The sequence below is a fragment of the Heterocephalus glaber genome, unplaced genomic scaffold (assembly GCF_053883595.1).
Source record: "Heterocephalus glaber isolate CG9 unplaced genomic scaffold, H.glaber_assembly_v1.0 deba00001442, whole genome shotgun sequence".
NCBI lineage: Eukaryota > Metazoa > Chordata > Mammalia > Rodentia > Bathyergidae > Heterocephalus > Heterocephalus glaber.
The window spans coordinates 48,303,883-48,329,365 of NW_028258296.1; the positions used below are offsets into that span (position 1 = coordinate 48,303,883).

Sequence of the window (25,483 nt, forward strand, 5' to 3'; positions counted from 1 at the left end):
ACCCGAACCACTGAGCTAAACCCCCGGCCCCATGTGTATGTGTTTTAACATGTAAATTTTTTTTTTTTTTTTTTTTTTTTTTTTTTGTACCAGGGATCAAACTCGGGTCCTTCTGATTGCGAGGCAGGCAGCGGAACCACTGAGCTAAATCCACGGCCCCTAACATGTAAATCTTTTAGCCATCTAGAATGTATTCTTGTGTAGAAGTGAGTTATAAGCCAGGCATGGTGGTGCCCGCCTGTAATCCCAGCACTTGAGAGGCGGAGGCAAGAGGATCACTTCAAATTCAAGGCCAGCCTAGCCCTCATAGTGAGTTCAAGGCCAGCCTGAACTACACAGTGAGACCCTGTCTCAAAAAAAAAAGTAAGTTACAGCTCCTACTATTCCAACTACCTAATTCAACAACAATTATTAAATCATTCATCCTTATCCCCTGATTTTAGGAACATTTGTGTTATACAGTAAATTCTTACATATTTTGGACCTACTTCTGGACTTGCCCTTTTACCTGTAGGCATGTGTTTCTTTTTGTGGCTTTACAATGTTTTAATATCTGGTAAGGCTACCCTCTGTTCATTGCATTTCTTTGTTTCCTTCCTTGCTTGTTTGCTTGTTTGCAATTTTTTGGCTGTTCTTGATCCCCCTTCTCCCCAAGATGAACTTTCAATTTGTCTAGTTCCAGGAATAAACAAATTGGCAGTTTTGGGGGTTTTTTTTGTTTGTTTGTTTTTTGGTACCAGGGATTGAACTCGGGTCCTTGCGCTTGCGCGGCAGGCGGCGAAACCACTGAGCTAAATTCCTGGCCCTAAATTGGTAGTTTTAATGGGCATATTTTTCTGGTACTGGGGATCGAACTCAGGACCTTGTGCTTGCGAGGCAGGAGGTGGAACCACTGAGCTAAATCCCCGGCCCTGTGATGGGCATATTTTAAAATTTATAAGTCAGCCTTAGGAAGAAATAAATTCTTAATGTAGTGGTATTTTCTTTTGTGTGTTTTGTTGGTTGGTTGGTTTGTGGCACAAGAGATTGAACCCAGGGCCTTGAGTATGCAAGGCAGGTATCTGCCTCAGCCACCCCCTATCCTTTTCGTGTTTTAAATTTATTTTGAGACAAGGTCTCACTATAGTTGTCCAGGCTGATCTTGAAATTCAGTCCTCTTGCCTCAGCCTCTCCAGTAGCTGGGATTGTAAGTGTGTGGCACCACATTTGCCTGGTTTCTTTTTATTAATTTTGATTGTTGTGAGATCATCAATTCATTTGAGTAAAGATATTTACTCTAATTTCCTATCTTAATCCTGAGGAGGGAAAAAAATCTTCAGTAAGAAACGCTTCTGGCATATTTTCTAAATCTTTGGTTTCTTACCTTATTCCTTGTGAAACTTTTTCCAGTAGTCTTCACTGTTTGTTTTGAAGATGTTGAATTTTCCGTGGTTTCAGGACAGCTAGTTGAATAAGTTTCTGTAGATTGGGTCTGCATACCTTAAAAAAATAAAAAAGAGAAGAAGTGTTTTGTGTATACTTTCTTAAGCCTTTGTGTTATATATAGTATATATTCAATAATTCTTACCTTGGCTTTTTAAGGCATCTTGCTACACATTGTTGGGTTTAGAAAATGTATTTTATCTTATTTAATCATTCTTTGTACCTTTTCCATTTAGGTCTTACTTTGTTGTTAACCTTTTAACATTCACATTTTTATTACTTTTTGGAGAGAAAGTATGTACTACCACTTACAATCTCCATTAGCAAGAAAGAAGGGCTCTAAGGTTCTTTCTGGGAGTGGAGGTGGAGAAGGAGATGAATCTTGACGTGAAGCTATAGTGGGAAAAGTATACAACAAATCAAAGAAATCGAACAATTAAAAATCCTAAGTCAAGACCCTTTTTGGCATTGTATAATTTTTACAATTAGTCAGTCTTACCCTACAGCTACCAAATAAAAAATTACTTCAATAATTACCACACTCAAGAACTTTGTCCTTGGGCTGGGATTTAGCCTGTATTGCAAGCGCAAGGTCTGAAGTTTTATCCCAGGTACCAAAAAAAAAAAAAAAGAACTTTGTCCTTCTGTCTCTTTAGCCCATAAGCCTATGATTCATCAAAAATGTACAGATCACCTACAGATGTATTCTTCCAAAGAAACTAAAACTGAATTTAATCAGGATTCTAGATCTAACTACTATTTTACAGGAAATTCTGGAGATAGAGGGATGTGTTAAATAAAAACATGGAAATACAATTAGTCAAAGCCAGAATGTCAAGCATTCTTTTTTTTTTTTTTTAGGTTCCCCTCCATGTTAAGTTTATTGGTACATTTAGGTATAAAATACATCTACATACATCATTAGGATCTTGTACCATTACATTGTTAAGCACTCTTTTTTTTTTTTTTGGTACCTGAGATTGAACTCAGGACCTTGTGCTTGTGAGGCAGGCACTGGAACCACTGAGCTAAATCCCCAGCCCATTGTTAAGAACTCTTAATGAGAAAATATAAAAAAGAAAGAACTGTTACAGATTTAAAAAATGTTAGAAAACATATAAATCAAATACAGTATGTAAACACTGAATCAACTATAAAAAGGCATTTTTCAGGCAGTTGGAGAAAACTGAACAAAACCTAAATATTAGATAACCTTAAGGAATTATTATTAATTTTACAAGTGTCATAATGCAATTATGACAGATTTAAAATATGTTTGACATTTTCCATGATAAATATTTTTAATGGCTCTGTTTTTCCATGATGTAAACTAAAGATACAAACGATGCTCTATTGACATAAGCTTCTCATCATACAGGGCTGAGTATTATTTTACAGTATATTAATACCTTTTGAAAATGAAAATGCACTTAAATACTAGAGTTTCAGTGGTTTTTTTAAGCTTTTGAATTTGTCTATAAAGTTTTCTTATTTCTTTATTCTTTCTTTCATTTATACTGGAAATAGAGCCCAGAGCCTTCACATTGAGCTATACCCCAACCCTTTAAAAAATTTTTATTTTGTGACAGGATCTTGCTGCGTTCCTAAACTTCCCAGGCTGGATTCGAACTTGTGATCATCCTACCTCAGCCTCCCAGAGTGCTGAGTTTACAGGTATGTGCCACCATGCCTGGCCTCAAGTTTTCTTATTCCTTATATGCTAGGTAATGTACAAAAGTACAGTAGTAATTTCCAGCACCTAATGCAATATCTGACATATAACAGGCACTTAGTAAATATTTTATATAACTGCATTGAAGTAGTGTATTATCTTCCAATTCTGAGAACTAAAGCCATCAGTGACAATATCCTAGCAGATATCTTCCTAAAATACCATTTCATCTGTTTAGCGGGGGTTGTTTGTTTGTTTTGTTTCATGGGGATCAAACCTAGGAGTGTTCTACCACTGAGCTACACCTAAGCATTTACTAAGCAAGTAAATGAAACAGGAGCTCACTAAATTAGCTAGGTGGGACTTGAGATTGCGAACCTCCTGCCTCAGCTTCCTTCCATGCTGGGATTACAGCTGTGCGCTTCCACACCTGACCCATTTCATCTTAATACTTGTTCAATCAAGATTCACAATTCTATTATTTACTGCTTTAAATCTCAATTTCTCTGCCTACCTTTGTGTGTGTGGTAAAATGTGGGGAAGCTTTACCATTAATGACAGTAATACATTCACAGTATTGTGGGATCATTACCACTATCTAATTCCAGAATATTTTTATCACCCTGAAAGGAAGCTCTGCACCCATTAAGTAATCATTCTCTTTTGTTTTGTTTTGTTTTGTTTTATTTTGGTTTTTGAGACAGAGTCTTGCTGTGTAGTTTAGGCTGGTCTTGAACTCACTATGTAGCCCCGGCTGGCCTCAAATTCACTGTGATCCTCCTGCTTCAGCCTCTCAAGTGCTGGGATTACAGGCGTGCACCACCATGCCCAGCTAAGTAATAATCCTCTACTCCCTCTTTCCTGTACCTCTGACAACCACTAATTTGCTTTCTGTCTTTATGGATATTTCACCTGATTCGCTTTTAAGTCCTTCAGTATCTTTCCTTGTCTTATCTACCCAAATTTACTTTCTCCATCTCACAAACTAGGACTTCTATTGCAGTTAAAGTAACCTACTCATGGCTATATATATATATATATATATATATATATATATATAAATATAGTTCAGTGGTAGAGCAGGTGCCTAGAGTGTGCAAGGCCCTGGGTTCAGTCCCCAACAGCACTAAATAATAAGTGACTGACTCGATATCTCTCCTCATATCACGCTCATCTCTACGTTCGAGTCATTGGTAGGCTGATCATTCACTGCTCCTGGAATTCCCTCCTCTTTTCTGTCTTTTCAAATTCTTAATAAATTCTTCTGTCAATGAAGCCCTTTCTAACCACTCCAGTGATACTATTCTTTTTTTTTTTTTCAGACCACTGGAGATTATAGTTGGTGCCTCAGAGATTGTCATTTAATGGTTTCATGTGAGTATTAATTTTATCTACTCAATTTGAATATAGGCATTAAGCAGTGTTTTTTTTTGTACCGGGGATCGAACTTGGGACCTTGCACTTGCAAGGCAGGTGACAGAACGACTGAGCTAAACCCCCGGCCCTTGCTTTTGCTTTTTATTATATATCCTGCCTATTCTAACATTGTGTGAGGTACATAGAACTTGCCTAGTAAATGCTCATAAAATTTATAATAGGTAACAGTTAATGATGGTATGTTATTTAATAAGCACTGTCCTAAAAGCTTATTATCTCAATTAATCCTCTAAGTGGTTTTAGTATCTTCATAAATGAGAAAAATCAACAATTTAGAGAGAAAGTGTGTAGACAAGGTTATGCATTTTGATAATTTGTGGTATACTGGGGTTTGAATTAAAACCTGTCTGATTCCAAAGCCTGTTTTTTAACTTCCATATTATATTATCTATTTATTTTTAATAATATGACTGTTGCTCAATGTATAAAATAAGCAGAGCTCAAGAAAGTACTGGTAATCCAACGGCACGTCAAAACACCAAGTGTTAACCATGGTAAAATCTGTATGATGGAAATGATGCTAAATTTTTAAAATAAATACACAAAAATAGAAAACTGGTATATATTAATGAGATCATATGTGATCATATTTCAATATATGTATGCCTTATGTGATGTTTAAATGAGATTAAACATCTCCTCAAATATTTATTATTTATGATGAAAACAAGTCCTTTCTTCTAGCCTTTTGAAATATACGGTATATAATTGTTACCTGTAGTCACACTACTGTGCACACTAGAACTTCTTACTTTTATGTCATTGTGACTCAGTATCCATTGATATCAATCTTTCCCATCTCTCCTCCTACTCTCCTCCAGTGTTTGGTAAGCACGATTCTAATCACAACTGCTATGAGATTAATTCTTTTAGATTCCACATACGGGTGATATCATGCAGTACTTTTCTTTCTGTGCCTGATTTATTTCTTTTAACATAATCTCCATCCACCTCAATCCGTTTGTTTGGGGACTGAACTGAGGGCCTTATGCATGCTAGGCAAACACTACTGCTGAGCTATACTTACAGCCCAATTCCATCCATATTGTTTCTGTGGTGGATTAACTATTGGTCAACTTGTAATGCTCAGCTGAACTGAGTCAATACGGCTCTGGGTGTGGAAGACCCTCCTGAGGATTGTTGCCAATGGCATAAAAAGAAACTGGAGGGGAGAATCGATGTTGATTTTCATGGAGAAGCTTGCTGCGGCTGGATTTCCTGATGTGAACTCGGCTGTTCTCATTGCCAGAGGATCTCGGATCCTTGCTGTTGCGGGGGCTGGCTGCTATTCTCGTCAAGGGAGCTCTGATCTTCATCGTGAACCTCAGCCTGGTTACAGATCCTTCACCCCGCCGGCACAGACTTTCTAGCTTCCATCATTGGTCTTTGGGCCTTTCCAGTGCAGATCCTTGATATGGACTTGCATGAGACATTGCCACGGGCTCTAGGCCTTAGCTGGACTCAAGGGGAAAATTGCTGTGGGGTCCAAGCCCTCAGCTGGATTCTTCAGGTCTCTAGCACATGGACAGATCTCTTGAACTCCTCTGCATTTGACTTTTTGGTGAATATTATAAATAATCCTGTAAATTATGTGTCCTGTATTAAGTCTATTCTCTCTCAAACCCTGACTACAACAGTTGCAAATACAGGATTTCATCTCTTTTTGATTGATTGATAAAGAGTATTTCATTGTGTATATGTATCACTTTTCTTTATTCATTCTTTATTTAATGGACACTTAGGTTGTTTCCATTTCTAGGCTATTGTGAATAGTTCTGCAATAAACATAGGAGTCCAGATGTCTCTTCAACGTACTGGTTTCATTTCCTTTGGACATAGATTTAGTAGTGGGACTGCTGGATCATGTGGAAGTTCTATTTTTAATTTTTTGAGGAAACTTCATAGTTTTTAAATAATGGCTGTAATAATTTACATTCCCACCAATGGTATGTAAGGGCTTCCTTTTCACCACATTCTTACCAGCACCTGTTTTCTTTTGTCTTTATGATAATGGCCATTCTTACTGGAGTAAGGTAATACCTCAGTGTGGTTTTGACTTACATTTCTTTAATGAGTAATGATGTTGAGTATCTTTTCATACACCTGTTGGCCATTGGTATGTCTTCTTTAAGAAATGTGTTTTCAGGTCTATTGCCTTCCCCCATCCCAGCCTCCCTTCAGTACTGGGGATTCAACCCAGGGACCTCATGCAGAGCTACAGCCCCAGCCCTTTAAAAAATTTTTATTTTGAGACAGGGTCTCACTAAGTCACTAAGTTGCCCAGGCTGGGATCAAACGTGTGATCCTTTTGCCTTAGCCTCCCAGAGTGCTGGTATTATAGGCATGCCCTACCATTCCTGTCTTCTCTATTGCCCATTTTAAATCCAATTATTCTTTTTTTTTTTTTTTTTTTGCTATTGAGTTTTTTGGGTTTTTTTAGTTCCTTACATATTCTGGATATTTACCCCTTGTCAGATAAGTAGTTTGCAAATATTTTCTTTCATTCCATAGGTTGTCTCTTCACTCTGATGACTGTTTCATTTGCTGTGCAGGGCTTTTTAATTTGAAATAATCTCATTTGCCTACTTTTGCTTTTTTGTTTCCTATGCTTTTGGAGTCTTTTTTTTTTTTTAATCCTTGCCCATTCCAATGTCCTAAAGCATTTCTCCTGTTTTCTTCTAGTAGTTTCATAGTTTCAGATCTTACATTTAAGTCTTTAACTCATGTTAAGTTGATTTTTGTAACTAATAAAAAATAGGGATCTAGTGTCATTCCTCTGCCTGTAGGTACCAAATTTTCCCAGCAGCATTTATTGAAAATACCATCCTTTTTCCAAGGTGTATTCATAGAACCTTTGTTAAAAAAAAATCAATTGGCTGTAAATCCATGGGTTTACTTCTCTCCAGTCTGTTCCTCAGTCTATATGTCTATTTTTATGCCAATACCATGCTGTTTTGATTACTACAGTTTTGTAATATTATTTTCAAGTCAGGTAGTATAATGCTTTCTGCTTTGTTCTTTTTGCTCAAGATTGCTTTGGGTATTCAATTTTAAAAGATCCCATATGAAATAATATTTTTAAAAGTATATATGAAGGAGCAGAATTTTAAAATCCTAACTCCACTTTACCCATAAGACAACAAAACTCCTAATCTGGCAAAACCAGAAATAATAAATAGCAGCACTTATTTGGAGAATCATGAGGCCTCTTTAGGTGAATTACTCTAAATTTAATGAGCTATTCTTTTTTTAATATTTTTTGTACTGGGGATCAAACTCGGGACCTTGCGCTTGTGAGACAAGCAGTGGAACCACTGAGCTCAATCCCCAGCGCCCCAATGAGCTATTCTTAATGCTAAGTATCATCTAAAGCCAAGAAAAAATTTTACCTGCTTTGGAACTCCGGAGTTTTACACTCTAAAAGAAAAAGGAAAGAAACAAGAATATGTATACACATTACAGAAATTCAAAGCAATAAATAGCATTTTTGAAAATTATATTTCATATACCTATAGAGATAGTTATGAAATCTAGATCCTATTTTTCCTAATAAGTGTGTTGAATTATAAAAAGTTATCCTTAACTCTTACAGTGATTTTTATATCACATGGCAATTAATCCTAAACTGATCCCCTTCTAACTTATTTCTTTTCTACTTAAAACATTTTCCTGAAAATTTATTTGGAGATAAATTGTTGAGATTGTAGTTATTTCATGACATTGGGAAACGAATGATTGTTCTTTCCTCTAAGAATTAAGATAAAGATCACTATGTCTATGCATATTACTAACAATAATAATAACAATTACTAGTACATTAAGCTTTTATTTATTTATGGTATTGGGGATTGATCCAGGGCCTTGGTCATGTTAGGCAAGTGTCCTACCACTGAGCTATATCCCCAGCTCTTATTAATTTATTTTGATGCAGGGTCTCACTAAGTTGACCAGACTGGCTTCAAACGTGAACTCCTTCTGCCTCAGCCTCCAACTTATCTGGGATTACAGGTGTGCATGACCACACTTAGCATTAAAATTGTAATTTTTAAAAGTAGAAAATATTTTCCCCAGCATTAGAATTGTAGGGATTTTTAAGTGTTTGTTAATTACTTTTTGAATCTCTGATATTTTATTTAATTTTTTTGGTACCGGGAATTGAACTCAGGACCTTGGCACTTTCGAGGCAGGCACCAGCACCACTGAGCTAAATCCCCGGCCCTGATCTCTGATAACTTAAAATAGTTGGTTCAAAAACTACACACAAAAGACTGCTAGAAGTACAGATTTTTTTTTCCTAGAAGGGGGACACATTATTCCAAAGGGTTATTTTAAGTAATATGCATGTCATTCAAAAATTACTCTCTGAAATATATTTTCACAGCTAACATGATACAGACTATGAAATTACTACAATGAACAAGCTACCTACTTATGAAACATTTACTTTACCTTAACTGTCTTTCAAGAATCAGCTCAATGTTTTCTCATTCACTAAGTCTCCTTGATCCCTTTCAGTATTTAGGGATTTCTAACACTTTGAATCTCTTTATTTTTTATATAACACATTGATCATATTTGCCTTGTTATAATGTAACAATATGTATATAAACAAAAATAAAGACTGTACACATCCTGTATCTCAACTATAAGTTTTTTGGTTTGTTTGGTTGGTTTTTGTTTTTTTGAGACAAGTTCTTGCTATGTACTTCAGGCTGGCCTTGAACTCCCAGTAATCCCCTTGCCTCCACTTCTTGAGTGCTGGGATTACAGGCATGTGCCACCATGCCTGGCTGAACTATAAGTTTCTTAAGAGTAAGAATTGTGTCTTATACATCTTTCTTGTTCCCTACATCTTGGTTTTTTTTGTTGTTGTTGTTGTTTTTGTTTGGTTTGGTACCGATGATCAAACTCAGGACCTTGCACTTTCAAGGCAGGTAGCAGAACCACTGAGTTAAATCCCCGCCTCTCTTGTTTTATATTAACATCTACTTAATATATTGAATGATAGACATTAAAAATGCATGGAATAAAAATATAGTCTGTTGAATCCAAATGAGAAGTGTTATGGTTTATATCTAGATGCTCCCCAAGAGCCTCATCTGCTCATAGGCAGTGCTTTTGGAAGGTGATTGGATTATGGGGGTGTATGAATGGCTTGCTGTTAGGAGGTGGCATCTAGTTAGAAAAGGGGAGACACTGGGGTGTGGCCTGGAAGGATTTATCTCCCTCCCCAGTTCCTGCTTTCTCGCTAGGCTTCCTGGCCATCATGAGGCGAGCAGCTCTTCCTCCTCCATTCTCCTTTGCCATGCTGCCCTGCCTTGGAGCCAGCTGATTATGGACTGAAAAATCTACAAACTGTGACCCAAAATAAACCTTTCCTCCTTTATGCTAAAAGTGTTGGGTATTTTGTCCCACAGAAAAAGAAAGTGACTAAGATAAGTCAGAAAAAAAGTTACTGACCTTGCTTGGCCTAAGTCTCACAGGCTCATCAAATGTCTTTGATTCAGATGTTCCACTCCATTCCAGCGATGTTCCAATTTTCACCTTCACAGGTGAAGATAAGGATTTGGGTGCACTTGTTGATAATTCACCTGGAAGAAAGTGAATATGGCCCAATTCTTAGGAGTTGTGTTATTCTTCTAGAGATAAAATGTTGCTCACCAGTAGCACACACAGCACTGAGGGGACCTGAGAAGTGATACCCACACTTTATACTTACTGAAATGTACTCACCCGCTTCCTCTACCACAATAAAAGATTCAGGTGTTCGTTCAGGAAGTGGAGGGGGGATTTCATCATCTATCTTTGTAGACGTTGCTATCCAGAATGTCAGAAATATAATCAGAATTTTTAGTTAGAACAATCCAAAAGAACTTCTTATATTCTAATCTAATCCTTACTATAAATTTAACAGAATTTGTGTTTAAATTCTATTAAATATTGTTAATAATTTAGCTGGTACTTGTTCACTCAAGGAAAAATAAGAATAAATTTGTCTTTAGGTAAAAACTCAGGAGGTTTTTACTTGTTCTTCAAAATATATCATTTGTTTTAAAAGCCCAACAGCATTTTCATTGAGTCACTGAGTATTAGGATTGTTTTCTACATAACTCCTTTTTGTTTAATATAGAATACATAATAAAGTGCTATAAGACACTTTGATATGCCAAAGATTCAGTTACACTGTAGGTAAAACTTTAGTATCTGTTCTTCATTTCACACAGAACCCAAGAATATAGATGTTTTCTGTTTTTACAAAACAATAGTTTTACGAAGTTTTCTATATTTCTATAAAAACTTCAGAATTTGTATAGGAATTTTAAGTGCTATTATGAGAAACTGCCACCAGATGGCCCATGTCAATGTTATTACAGTTCCTGAAAATAAGAATTAAAAGAGTCTTGCGGAAGGCACCAAATCACCCCGCTGCAGACAGGCAGCCACCTGATTCCACACTACAAAGACGCAGAGGACACCAGACCACCAGACCAAGGTACTGAGTCCCACCGTTCCGGGCCCAGAGGTAGGGGCTTCTGAGTCATCATCCCACTGCTCCTGGTCCAGAGGAAGGGGCTTCCCGGTCACCATCCCTCCCGCTGCTCCCAGCCGAGAGGAAAGGGCTTTTGGGCCACCTTCTGTCCCGCTGCTCCTGGCCCAGAGGAAGGGGCTTCTGGGCCACCATCCCTCCCACCGCTCCCGGCCCAGAGGGAGGGGCTTCTGACCCACCATCCCACTACTACTGGTCCAGAGGAAGGGGTTTCCCAGCCACCATCTCTCCGGCTGCTCCCAGCCCACAGGAAAGGGCTTTTGGGTCACCATCCCTACCGCTGCTCCCGGCCCCTGTGCCACCTCACCCAGCTCAGAGGAGGTAATCCGTGCAGGCGCTAACAGCCCCCCACCCCAGTCGAAATGAGAAAACACGTAAATAAGTCTCAAAACCAGACTTCCAGATCACCTACAGCAACCACAAAGGGAAATGAGATGGAACACTCTGATACTCAACCACCTGGACCCACTGAACTTGAAACAAAAGGGGATCTGGAAAAAATGAAATCAGAAATAATTTCTCAGATAACAGGAGAAATTGTGCCCCTAGTGCAAGACATGATTAATAAATCTAGAGAGGAGCTGAGGAACATGATGGAATCCCAACATAGGAAACAAATGGAATCCATAAAACAGATGCAAATAGATTTCCAGGACATGAAAAACTCCATTGAAAGTCTACACAACAGAATGAGCCAATGTGAGGACAGAATTTCAGATGTAGAAGATAAGATTGCAATTAGTGACCAGGAAAAGAAAAATTGCTTCAAAATTATAAGGGAACTTGAGAAATCAATCCAGCAGCTGCTAGATGATGCAAAGAAGAATAACATAAGACTGATTGGGCTCAATGAAGAAACAGGAGAGAGTGGAGATGACATAAAAAATCTCTTCACAGAAATAATGGCAGAAAACTTCCCAAGCAGGGGAAAAGAGCTTCACATACAGATAAGTGAGGCATATAGGACTCCAAATAGCCTTGATCAAAAAAATCTACACATAGGCATATAATTGTTAAGATTCCAGAAACACAACAGAAGAACAAAGTTCTCCAAGCAGTCAGAGAAAAGAAACAAATCACATCCAAAGGAAAGCCCATCAGAATCACAGCAGACTTCTCAACACAAACCATCAAGGCAAGAAGAGCTTGGAGTGACATATTCCAAGCCCTAAAAGAAAACAGCCTCCAACCCAGATTGATGTACCCTGAAAAACTATCTTTCAAAATGGATGGAGAAATAAGATACTTTCATGACAAAGAGCACTTAGGAACTTTATGAATACCAAACCAGCACTCCAAAGAATTTTACACAATAGCCTAGGAACAGACATTGAGGATCACAACCCCAGGAAGCAAAGCAGAATGAACCCATCTGGCATGACAAGAAATTAAATGTAAAGGGGGAGAACCCAACAAAAAGAAAAAGTCATGGCAATGACAAGTCAATACGTTTCAGTTATAACCATCAACGTTAATGGTCTCAATTCACCAATCAAAAGAAATAGACTGGCAGCATGGGTCAAGAAGCAAAATCCAACAATATGCTGCATACAAGAAACACACTTAATTCAAAAGGAAACTCATAGACTGAAAGTTAAAGTGTGGAAAACAATACTGCATGCGACAGGAACCCGAAAAAAAGCAGGAGTAGCTATCCTCTTGGCAGATCAAGTAGATTTCAAACCAACACTAATTAAGAGAGACGAAGAAGGACACTACATCCTTGTAAAGGGAAGAATCCAAGAGGAAGAGATGACAATCATAAATATCTATGCACCAAACACTAGTACACCCAACTATATAAAACAAATACTAACGGACATGAAAAGTCATATATGCACTAATACAATTGTAGTGGGGGACCTCAACACCCCACTGTAACAAATAGATCAACTAGACTAAAAATAAGTAATGAAATACTAGAACTCAATCGAACTCTTGAACAAATGAACTTAACAGATGTTTACAGAGTCTTCCACCCCACAAAATCAGAATACACATTCTTCTCAGCTGCACATGGGTCATTCTCAAAAATAGACCACATACTCACACATAGAACATGTTTAAGTAAGTGCAAAGGAATTGAAGTTATCCCCTGTATGTTATCAGACCATAGTGTGATGAAATTGGAGATCCATAGCAAAAGAAACTCAAAAAAATTTCATAAACACGTGGAAATTGAACAACACACTTCAGAATAACCAATGGGTCACAGAGGAAATTAAAGAAGAAATCAGACAGTTCCTTCAATTAAATAACAATGACAATACAACATATCGGAATCTATGGGACACAATGAAAGCAGTCTTACAAGGGAAATTCATAGCAGGGAATATGCATATTAGGAAAACAGAACGAGCCTAATTTAACAACCTGATGCTGAACCTCAAGCTTCTAGAAAAAGAAGAGCAGGACAACCCCAAAGCTCATACTAGGGAGGAAATTATAAAGATCAGAGGAGAAATCAATGGAATGGAGACTAAGAGAACAATACAAAAAATCAATGAAGCCAAGAGTTGGTTCTTCAAAAGAATCAAAAAATTGACAAACCTTTAGCCAACCTTGTCAGAAAAAGGAAAAAAAAGGCCCAAATCCATTCAATTAGGAATGAAAAGGATGAAATTACAACAGACCCATCAGAAATCCAGAGGATCATCAATACCTACTTCCAGAACCTATACACCAATAAGATGGACAACACAGAAGAAATGGACAGATTCCTAGATGCATATGAATTACCAAAGTTGAACGAAGAAGACCTAAAAATTCTGAACAACCCAATATCAACCAATGAAATTGAAAATGTAATTAAAAACTTATCAACTAAGAAAAGCCCGGGCCCTGATGGCTTCACTGCTGAATTCTACAAGACATTTAGAGAAGACCTGCTGCCACTACTGTTTAAACTCTTCAATGAAATTGAAAGGGAAGCAATACTCCCAAATTCATTCCTGGAAGCAAGCACCACCTTGATCCCCAAAGCAGAGAAAGACCCAACTGAAAAAGAGAACTATAGGCCAATCTCACTAATGAACATAGATGCAAAAATCCTTAATAGGATAATGGCAAACAGAATGCAGAAGATCATCAAGAAGATCATACACCCTGATCAAGTGGGATTCATCCCAGGGATGCAGGGATGGTTCAATATATGAAAATCAATTAATGTAATACACTATATCAATAGAGCCAAGGACAAAAACCATATGATTATCTCCATAGACACAGAAAAAGCATTTGACAAAATCCAACATGCATTTATGATAAAAACCCTACAAAAAATTGGAATAGATGGTCTCTACCTCAAACTGATAGAAGCCATCTATGAAAAACCAACAGCCAATATCATACTAAATGGTCAAAAACTGAAATCCTTCACACTAAAATCAGGAACAAGACAAGGATGTCCACTATCACCACTCTTGTTCAATATACTTCTGGAAACATTAGCCACGGCAATTAGACAAGAGAAAGAAATAAAAGGATTAAAGATAGGTAATGAAGAAGTCAAATTGTCATTATTTGCAGATGACATGATACTCTATATAGAAGACCCCAAGAACTCCACCAAAAGTCTTCTAGACTTAATAACCAAATTCAGTCAAGTAGCTGGTTACAAGATCAACACACAAAAATCAATAGCTTTCCTCTATGCCAATGACAGACTCATTGAGAGAGAAATAGGGCAAATAATTCCTTTCACAATAGCATCCAAAAAACTGAAATACTTAGGAATCATCCTAACGAAAGAAATCAAAGACCTCTTCTCTGAAAACTATGGCACTCTGAACAGAGAGATTGAAGATGATATCAGAAAATGGACAGACATCCCCTGCTCCTGGGTAGGAAGGATTAATATAGTGAAAATGGCCATACTTCCAAAACTGCTATATAGATTTAATGCAATTCCAATTGAGATCCCAGCAGCATACTTCATAGACCTCGAGAAAACAATCCAAAAATTCATTTGGAACAAGAAGAGACCCAGAATAGCAAAAGCAATTCTAGGTAACAGAGACATGGCAGGGGGTATCACAATCCCCAACCTGAACTCTACTACAAAGCTACTGTGATAAAAACAGCATGGTACTGGCAAAGAAACAGACTTGAGGACCAGTGGAACAGATTAGAAGATGCAGAAACAATGCCAGACACACTCAGCCATCTCATCTTCGACAAAGGAGCCAAACACCCTCACTGGAGGAAAGATAGCCTCTTTAATAAATGGTGCTGGAAAAATTGGGCTTCAACTTGCCAAAGATTAAAAGTAGACCTATATCTCTCACCATGCACTAAACTAAAATCAAAATGGATTAAAGATCTAAATATTAAAATAGAAACTCTGAACCAGTTGGAACAGAGGTTAGGTAGAACTCTTGAAGACATTGGTGTAGGAAAAGATTTTATGAACAAAACCTCAGTTGCCTGTAAACTAGCACAAACAATCAACAAGTGGGATCTCTTCTTATTAAAAAGCTTCTGCACAGCAAGAGAAACCACCAGCAGTGTGAAGAGACAACCCACTATGTGGGAAAAAAATCTTCACCTGCTCTTCCTCAGACAAAGATCTACTATCTAGAATCTATAAAGAACTTAAAAAGATCAGACCTCCCAAATTTAAAGACCCAATCCAAAAATGGGCATCTGAAATGAACAGACATTTCTCAGACAAAGAAGTAGAAATAGCAAATAAATACATGAAAAAATGTTCAACATTACTGGTCATTCGAGAGATGCAAATGAAAACAACCCTGAGATTCCACCTCACTCCAGAAAGAATGGCTGCTATCATGAAATCAATAACAAATGCTGGCCGGGCTGTGGGGAAAGAGGAACCCTGCTCCACTGCTGGTAGGAGTGTAGACTAGTGCAACCACTGTGGAAATCAGTATGGAGATACCTCAAAGAACTAGGACTGGAAGTCCCATTTGACCCCGCTATTCCACTGCTGAGGATCTTCCCCAAAGAATTAAAAGAATCATACCACAGTGATATATGTGCACCCATGTTCACAGCAGCGCAGTTTGTAATAGCTAAAACTTGGAAACAGCCCAATTGCCCATCAACTGGAGACTGGATAAAGAAAATGTGGTTTTTTAATAAAATAGAGTACTACTCAGCCATAAAAAACAAGAAATTAGAGACATTTATAGCTAAGTGGATGCACATTGAGGCAATACTCTTAAGTGAAATAAATAGGACACACATGTGTAAATACCAAATAGTTTCTCTGGTGTGAGAAACTGAAAGTATAAATAAGGACTAAATGTATAATAGGTAATGTGAAATAGGAAGAAAAGGGGCAAAGGGGAAGGAAGTGGGAGGGCTAGGGGAAAGGATAGAAGGGAATGGGATTAATATGAGAAAATGGAAAAATAGGAACAAAATCTTTGTAAAAAGGGAGGACTGGAGGGGTTGAAGGGAGGGCTGGGCAAGGGTGAAAAATAAGAACCAAGAGAGACTATGTAAAGGTGCAAATTTCCAATGATGAATGTCATTATATTGTATACCTAAAATGTACCAATTATTAGAATGAATAATCAATAATGTAAAATAGGAAGAAAAGGTCCAAAGGGGTAGGGGTAGTGGGAGGGGCAGGGGAAAGGAAAGAAGGGAAAGGAAAAAATGATGAGAAATAGAAAAAATGGAAATAAAGTCTTTGTAAATAGGGAAGGGTGGAAGGCGTGAAGAGAAGGCTAGGAATGGGGAAAAAATAAGAACCAAGATGCATTATATAAAGGTACAATTCCCAATGAGAAATGTAATTGTGTTGTATACCTACAGTGTACCAATAAAAGAATTTAATACAAAAAAAAAAGAATTAAAAAAAAATTATGCTAATATTTTGAGATCTCTAAGGTATTATGGTGACCTAGAAAAAGAAAATATCCTTAAATTGTAAAACCAGTCTATAAATGAAGTATTTAAAAGTGCAAAACAAAGTTTATAACAAAGTATATGAAATAATTTAATCAGGCTGGAGATTTAGCTCAGTGGCACTGCGCCTGCCTCACAAGCACAAGGTCCTGAGTTTGATCCCTGGTACCAAAAAAAAAAAATAATAATTTAATCAAATAAGAAACTTTCTAAATCCAGAGAAAATTTTTTTCAGCAAAGCTACAAATGATTTACAAATTTTTAAAGAAGTTTTAGCCGGGGATTTAGCTCAGTGGTTTCGCTGCCCGCTGCATAAGCACAAGGACCCAAGTTCGATCCCCAGTACCAAAAAAAAAAAAAAAAAAAAGTTTTATTCATGGGTTGGGGATGTAGTTCAGGGCTAGAAAGCTCACCTTGGGTATAATCCCCAGTAACACACACACACACACACACACACACACACACAACCTAAACATTCAGTAATATTATTGAGCAGAAGCTTTCTTCATGGGCTGGGGAATTAGCTCAGTGGTTCTGCTGCCTGCCTCGCAAGCGCAAGGTCCCAAGTTTGATCCCCGGTACCACACACAAAAAAAGCTTTATTCACTTCCTACCTATGTAGAATGATCTTTATAAATAATCTAAGAGAGTTGAACTTGCTCTTTGCCTTCCCTCATCTTCTTTTACATAAATTATTATGATCTGGTCTGGGGATGTAGCTCAGTGGTAGGGTGCTTATTTAGAAAACACAAGGCCCTGGGTTCAATCACCAGCACCACAAAACAAACAAAAAATAAGTATAATAATCTCTGAATAGTTATTCATTTCTAGTCTTAGACAATGTAGTTAAAACAATACACATAACATTTAAAAATCCAGAATTATAACAGATATCAAGTATGAAAGTAAAGGTGTATTATAAGATAAAGTTCCAAACAAAATACCCAACAGATATTCTCCTCTACTAAAAAAAAGGGGCAGGAAACTAAGTTCTCCTCTTCCATCACCCAAAGGAAAAGAATTTAATCTTTAACAAGATGTTCAACTCATTATAGCCACTCAATTATACTACAAAAATTTTGGGTGAAGATGTGGTTCTGTTGATCAGATTTTTTTCTGCTTTTCTTTGGAAGTTGCTTCTTAAAGGGTAAGGTAAAATTTTTTGCAACCAAGCTATCTGCGTCTCTGGTAAAGATTTCTTTTTTTTTTTTTTGGTATCAGGGATTGAACTCGGGTCTTTGTACTTGTGAGGCAGGTGGCGGAACCACTGAGCTAAATCCCCAGCCCTGGTAAATATTTCTAGTAGTGAGTTTTGCCTTGTTAGAAGCCCTCCCATTGGCGTGGATCTTTTATCAGGTCTAACTGCCTCTACTACTGCCTGTTTCAGGGACTGTTACATGTTTGATGCTGTTTTCAACATATCACATCATTAAAATACTCCAGGTGAGCCAGGGATTTAGCTCAGTGGTTACACTGCCTGTCTCAAAAGTGCAAAGACCCGAGTTTGATCCCCAATACCAAAAAAAAGAACAACAAGAAAAAACTCCAGGAATTTATTTCTTTGAGGAGGTGAAGGGAAAAGAAAGACAATTAAGCAGAGAGGAGTAGGGGTAGGTTAAGAAGACATCAAATATTCTATTGAAACAAAGTGAAATCTAAAATGCCATACAAACTTAAAAAAATAACTTACCCACTACAGCTGTCTCTTGGTTCAGTCGTGAGGAAAAACTGGTCAGAGGATTTAATGCTAGAGAATCATTTGAGTTGTAATAAGAAAAGAGGGTTGTAGAGGATGCTGGCAACGAAGAGTGAGGAAAAACAGTTCCATCTTGCTTCTCAGGTAAATCAAGAGACATCTTAGAATCAGCACTACTTGGAAGCAATGATAAAAAATAAGGATCTTCTACTAAAGACATGCAAGAATACACACTCAAAGCACTGGAGCCATGCTGCTTTACATCAAAGTCATCACACGTTTGGTGGTTAGAGTCAGAAGGCAGTGAATAATTCAGTTCTTCTGAAGAAGCATGCATGACTTTCTTAGCCTGGAACTCCACAAGATAAGAATCATGTGGTTGAGATTCCAAACATGAAAAATTTTCCTTGATGTCCAACGCCTCGGTTTGTCTCTGCTGTATCAATCCAAAGGGAGTTGATTTGGTTCGTGTTATTGGCCCCCTTGAATTAAAACATGTGCCTGCTGCATTTATAGATTGAGAATTAGGACATGCCCCCAACAGAATGGAACTGAAGTCCAAACTTTTGTGCTTCTGAAGAGGTTCTCCAACTGTTGATAATGTCTTTGTCTGCCATTTCTTGGTTATGTCAACATTTTTGTTACAACTGTAATTTAGCTCCAAAAAGTCAAAAGATGGGCTTGATTTAGCAGGGTGCAAAACTTTTGCACTTATTTTAGAAGTCCTAAAGTTAAAGGAAGAAGTTTCTGCGTTTTCCGCCTTCAACTTTTGTTTGCTCTGTTGGTTCATCATTTTTGCTTCTTTTATGGAGCTGAAACAAATAAATAAAAAAGTAGAAATGACACCATACCTCAAAAAGGCCTCTTCCCAGTATCACAGTAAAGTGTAAACATTTCACTCATCTTCCAGACACAATTAGCCAACATTTAAACACGTAACGTGACACTTACCCTTTTGGTAAATTAGGAGAACAAAAATCTGCTTGTGGAGTAGGATTTTGCTCAGGAATTGAGTACTTTGCTTGAATCTTCAAGAGAAGTTAGTCAGAGATTAGTTTGGAGTGGAGCAATAGCAAGGAAATATTTTAACATTCAGAAGGCCAAGAAGAAATTTTTAAAAAAAATAAGGATCTAATATAATTCATGAAAGATTTAGAAACGCTTCTGAAATACTGAACCTAGCGAGAACTTATTCATATACTGAGATCTAAAGGATCAGAATAAAGGATTAGTAGTGTCATTTAATCTAAAAAGAATTTGCTTATAGCTTCATTTTTTCAAATGCAGGAGATTTAAAATGTTCAGGGTGGGGTGAGTAACTTCAGTTTCAACAATACTGTACCTTCAGAAATTTTAGTATCTTAACCCTTAGACTTAATAGGTGCTTATTAGACCTTGTACTTTTCTCATCTTGTTTTCCTCTTTTCTTGGCATCCTTTTAGCATGCCGAACTTATTTCCACACTTACTATTCACATTGATTGATACACTCTTGCTCCAGATTTTGTATGGCTGGCTGATTAGATCTCTGCTTCAATGTTATCTGCATAAGGACATTTTCCCTGAGCACTCAACCTAATATCCCTATGCTAACCCTGCTGCTCTCAATGTTTCTTTTCTTTATGTTTGTTTTTTGTTTTTGGTACCGGGGATCAAACTCAGGTCCTTGCGCTTGCGAGGCAGGGAGCAGAACCACTGAGCTAAATCCCCGGCCCATCTTTCTTTTCTTTATGGCAATTATCATATTATGAAACTTGTTAGTGTGGTTCATGGAGTCTTATAATACCATTGTTTGCTAACTATATCTTGATTTCAGAAATATTAAATGTAAAAATCCATCATTATAATTTTAAGATATGACCTGTTATGGGATTGGGTCACCCCCAAAGTTATGTTGAAATCTAAACCCTGATATCTGTGAATGTGGTCTCACTTGGAATTTGGGACTTTGCAGATGTAATTAGTTTAAATGAGGTCATACCAGAGCAGAATGGGCCCTAATATAATGACGTGTCCTTATGAAAAGAGAAAATAGAAACATAGGGACACACAGGAGAATACCATGTGACAAGGGAGGTAGAGACTGGAGAAATGTCTCTAGAAGCCAGTGAATGTCAAGATTTGCCAACAAACACAGAAACAAAGAAGAAGCAAGAAAGTTTCTTCCTCTAGAGCTTTAGAGAACATGTCAATTCTATAGGCTCTGTCAATTCCTAGACTTCAGACTTCGGGCCTCCAAAACTGTTAGGAGATGAATTTCCACTGTCGTGAATGCCCCCAGTTTGTAGTGTTTGTTACAGCAACCCTACCAAACTGATACAGATTCTTCCATACTGATATCCAATAATAGATAGAAAAGCCAGACTGAAGTTCAATAAGGAAACAGAGGAAGGAAAAATACCATAAACCAAATAGATTTAACAGACACACATAGAACACTATACCCAACAACAGCAGAATACACTTCTCAAGTACACACGCAACATTTTTCAAGATGGTATGCTATATGTTAGACCACAAAACAACTCATAATTAATTTTGAAAGATATATAAAGTATCTTCCCCAATCACAGTGGGATAAAACTAGAAATCAATAACATAAGGAGAACTTGAAAATTCACAAGTGTGTGGAAATTACACAACACGCTCTTAAGCAATGAGTCAAAGAAGAAATCACAAGGGAAACTAGAAAATACTCGAGACAAATGAAAACAAAACAGAATTTATGAGAAACAGCGATCCTGGGCATTGTAGCGCACACCTGTAATGCCAGCACTTGGGGGCTGAGGCAAGAGGGTCACCACAAGTTTGAGGCCAGCCAGGGCTACATAGTGAGTTCAGTGCCAGCCTGAACTACATAGCAAGATCCTATCTTAAAAAAAAAAAAATCAAATCATGAGAAATAGTGAAAACACTGCTAAGAAGAAATTTTACAGTTACAAGTGCATATAAGTTCTAAAATCAATAGCTTAACTTTCCACTGTAAGAAAGTAGAAAAAGGAGATCAAATCAAACCCAAAGCTAGCAGAAGGCAGGAAAGATTAGAGAAGAAATAAATGAAATAGAGACTACAGAAACTCAATAAATCTAAAAGTTTGTTCTTTGAAAAGATCAACAAAATTGGCAAATCTTTGGCTAGATTGACTAAGAAAAAGCCCAGACTCAAATTACTAAGGTCAGAGATGAAAATATGGCTATTACTACCAATTTTTACAAATGTAAAAAGAATTATGAGAGACTACTATGAACAATTGTTCGCCAACAAATTAGATAACTTAGACGAAATGGACAAATTCCTAGAAACACTGAATCTACCAAAACTGACTAAGGAAAAATAGAAATTCTAACAAGACCTAACTAGTAAGGAGATTGAATCAGTAACCAAAAACCTCCCAACAATAAATCGGGCATGATGGCACACACCTGTAATCCCAACACTTGGGAGGCTGAGGCAGGAGGATCACCAGGAGTTTGAGGCCAACCTCGGCTACATAATGAGTTCAAGACCAGCCTGAACTACATAGCAAGACCTTGCCTCAAAAATAAAAACCCAAAACCAAGCAAACAAACAAACAAATAAATAAAGTGAAGTAATAAATATGTTTTTCAGCTTGAATTAGTCATTGTACAATGTATATACATTAAAACATCAAGTACACCAGAAATATATATAATTTTTATTTAATAATGTTTTTAACTTAAAGATTTTGATCAGACATTAGTAATCAACATAAGGGTAGTGTAACCTTAAAAAAAACCCACTCAACTATGACTTTACTTTATATTTGTTATTCTTGCTTCTAACTTGCAAACAATTGTCTAAAACATGGGATCAGAACATATGATTGCCCTGAATAAACTTTCCAAAATTAGCTTAAAATTGTATACATTAACCAAAAGATTACTTTTCTAAGTTAAATTACCTCAAATTAATTTTTAGTGCAGTCTTATGCTCATCTGACACTACATTTAGTTGTGAAAATAGATGTCCTACAACTACTTTGAGATCCTTTGAGCAAAACCAAGTATGAAAAAAATGATGTAATATCTAGTTTAAACTTTACCTTTCTTCCAGACTGTTTATCTCCAATAACATCCATATGTCTCTTAAAAAGTTCTAATACAGCACTGTAGACCAGTTCATATTGTTCCTGAAGAAAATCACAAAGCAGAACAAATGAAGAAAACCAAAAAACTTGGTGAACTACTGAACAAGATTTGAGATTATGAATCCTATCAAATACTAATAGAGCAGGCCTGAAAAGACTATCAACATAGTTATTAAACTTTTTGTTTATATAGCCCATTCCAGATTTCAAAGAACTTTTTTTGTTTTTGTTTTTGGCGTTTTTTTTTTTGTACCAGGGATTGAACTCAGGACCATGCACTTGCGAGGCAGGGGGCGGCATCACTGAGCTAAATCCCCAGCCCTCAAAGCACTTTTAAGCTGCTAGAAATCATTAAATATTTCATATAACTTTAGCTAATGTTTTGTGTTTGTTTTGTTTTGGTACTGGGGATTGAACTTGGGACCTTGCTTTGTGCTTGTGAGGCAGGCAGTGGCACCACTGAGCTAAATCCCCGGCATAATTCTAGCTAATGTACAAATATTTCATGACATGTTTCTTTTATGTTCTAACCCTACTTTCTTATTTATCTTTCCTTCCTCCATCATTCTCTCTAATTTTATTTTCTTTGTTCACATTTTTTAAAGTTTATTTCACCCTAAATGTATTTTTAACACCATCTTTCCTAAAAAAAGCTGCATAATAGTATATATATGTATATATATATATACATATATATTTTAACTATATGAAATAGGTAGGCTATTATGCCTATTTATAAGAAGTTTTTCCAAGGTCATTCAGAAGCAATTTCTGAGACTTGGCATAGACACTGAATCTTCTAACTTTTAGTTTAGTGCATGCACTTAGATCAAGTTGCTGAAACTTTGTCCTAGTAAAGAGACCATAGAAAAGTAAACCACTGAATAAGATTTGTAAATTTGTGATTATACAGAGATTTACTGTAGAGAAATGAGACCTACTATTGTAAGGTTATGGGTTTTTACTACCCTGTTTTTGCCTCTGTACCTGCTCAAGTATTTTCTCTGACACTTTCCACAATCCCGTACAAATAAAGAACAACTTCTTTTAACAGTGATTTTAGCAGGAAAGCCACGTAGAGTCTGTATTATCCAACACAACCATGATACACGCTTTAATTTTTTTTTTTGAAAGAGGAATCAGGAAGCACTCATCTGGTTACAGTGCCATTTCATGGTTAGAATAATGTCAGATAAAGCAGCTACAACTCTTAAGATATTTGTTCAGCCACCCATTGATTATTTTAATATGTGATGGCCTTTTAAGCCATCTTTCATACTTAAAAAGTAAGTCTGAAATGGAATTTTTCTGAATGTGGTATGGTTTTATTAGTTTAGTGTTATAATTTATCTAACTAGGTTGCATACTTCCTGGAGTCTTTATGCATTTACATGGATCATTATTCTTCTTTCAAGTCTGATAGTACTAAACCAACTAATGCTTTCACTTCACATAAACTTTCCCCCTCACAGGCTGAATATAGAAAACACCTACAGTCAGCACATTAAAAAATTACTTTTTTCCACAAACTATTAGTGGAAAACCTGTGTGGGCCAAACAGATAGGTTTATATAGTAATAGCTCTTCATTTTTTCCCTTTAACTCACAGCTTCTAAATTAAAATAACTGAACTGCCACTACCAATTGTTTTATCTGTAAACCTACTTACAAGTTCATTTATAAGCGCTGGAAATGCTAGGTTCTGATCTGTTCTGTTCATTACATTGTTTAAAAATAGCTCTAAAGAAACTAGGCAAAATCTCCTTATAGATCATAAACATCAATAAACATTTTTGATGACTTAATTAGTAAATGCTAAATTCCATCTTAAAGATGGAGACCACATAGAAATATGGGCACAAATATTGATGTAGAAATATGGGTAAAATTAATGCTGTGGACAATGAGAGATTTGGGCCAGGAAGAGAAAGGAAGGCCATTCCTGATAGAATGAATGTGGGCAATCTGGAATGGGTTTGAAAATCGTGATTATATATAATTAATATGGTTGTAATTATGGTTTTCTAAAGAACAGGAAAAACTATAGAAAAATGGTAACAGTGGCTTTCTCTGGATGATAGAAATGTGATTGCTTTTAAATTTAATTATCATTGCTTCCTAAAAGGAGCATATACAGTACTTTTGCCAGATTCTGTTACTACCTCCTAAAATAAAAATTATAAATTCCTGGGAGCACGCCTGCGCGTCCGTGCAAGCGACTGGGCCCGCGAACGCCCCAGCTCCCAGACACATTTTTATCATTATGGATCCATTTGGAAATATATCAGACGGTGAAGTAGACCATTCTTTTTTTGATAGTGACTTTGAAGAAGCAAAGAAACGTGAAAATAACCTAGTTTTTGACAAGCAAAGTGATGACCCTAAAGAGAGAATAGTTAAGGATACAGAAAATACGAACTTGACATTTGGAATACAAACAAAGGAAAATTATCTTACTGACAAAGGAAATGAAAGAAACATGAAAAATCTTCTAGACGAACATCCTGTAGAGAATGATATAGAAACCAGAAGTTCTTTATCATTGACTAATTCAAGATCAAAAGAATTGTATGATGCTACAACAAGGCATAAAATACACTTGCCTGTTCCAAATAGAATTCCCAAAATTGCAAAAGAAGGTGAGGATGATTACTACACGGATGGAGAGGAAAGCAGTGATGATGGAAAAAGGTGTCATGTGAGATCCAAGTCAGCTAAACCATC

The 25,483-nt window shown here is 36.7% G+C and overlaps 1 protein-coding gene and 1 long non-coding RNA gene across 8 annotated transcripts in view; one reads left to right on the forward strand and one right to left on the reverse strand.

The window, feature by feature from the left end:
• The window catches only part of LOC110350983 (uncharacterized), a 29,531-nt gene extending 23,306 nt beyond the window's left edge, over positions 1–6,225 (forward strand). For 2 of the 3 annotated variants that reach the window (XR_015451841.1, XR_015451839.1), the window contains 2 exons: positions 3,012–3,096; positions 3,799–6,225. This is a non-coding gene — a long non-coding RNA (uncharacterized LOC110350983). The remainder of the gene's footprint in view (positions 1–3,011; positions 3,097–3,798) is intronic. The other variant, XR_015451840.1, reaches the window with a different exon arrangement.
• The window catches only part of Ptpn22 (protein tyrosine phosphatase non-receptor type 22), a 73,570-nt gene that overhangs the window by 21,641 nt on the left and 26,446 nt on the right, over positions 1–25,483 (reverse strand). For 4 of the 5 annotated variants that reach the window (XM_004853760.3, XM_087212705.1, XM_087212706.1 and 1 more), the window contains 8 exons: positions 22,715–22,801; positions 19,603–19,679; positions 18,646–19,463; positions 10,265–10,348; positions 9,992–10,122; positions 7,921–7,948; positions 1,735–1,815; positions 1,364–1,479 (listed from right to left, as the gene is read on the reverse strand). In XM_004853760.3, the coding sequence (XP_004853817.3) occupies positions 1,364–1,479; positions 1,735–1,815; positions 7,921–7,948; positions 9,992–10,122; positions 10,265–10,348; positions 18,646–19,463; positions 19,603–19,679; positions 22,715–22,801 (1,422 nt within the window). The remainder of the gene's footprint in view (positions 1–1,363; positions 1,480–1,734; positions 1,816–7,920; positions 7,949–9,991; positions 10,123–10,264; positions 10,349–18,645; positions 19,464–19,602; positions 19,680–22,714; positions 22,802–25,483) is intronic. The other variant, XM_087212707.1, reaches the window with a different exon arrangement.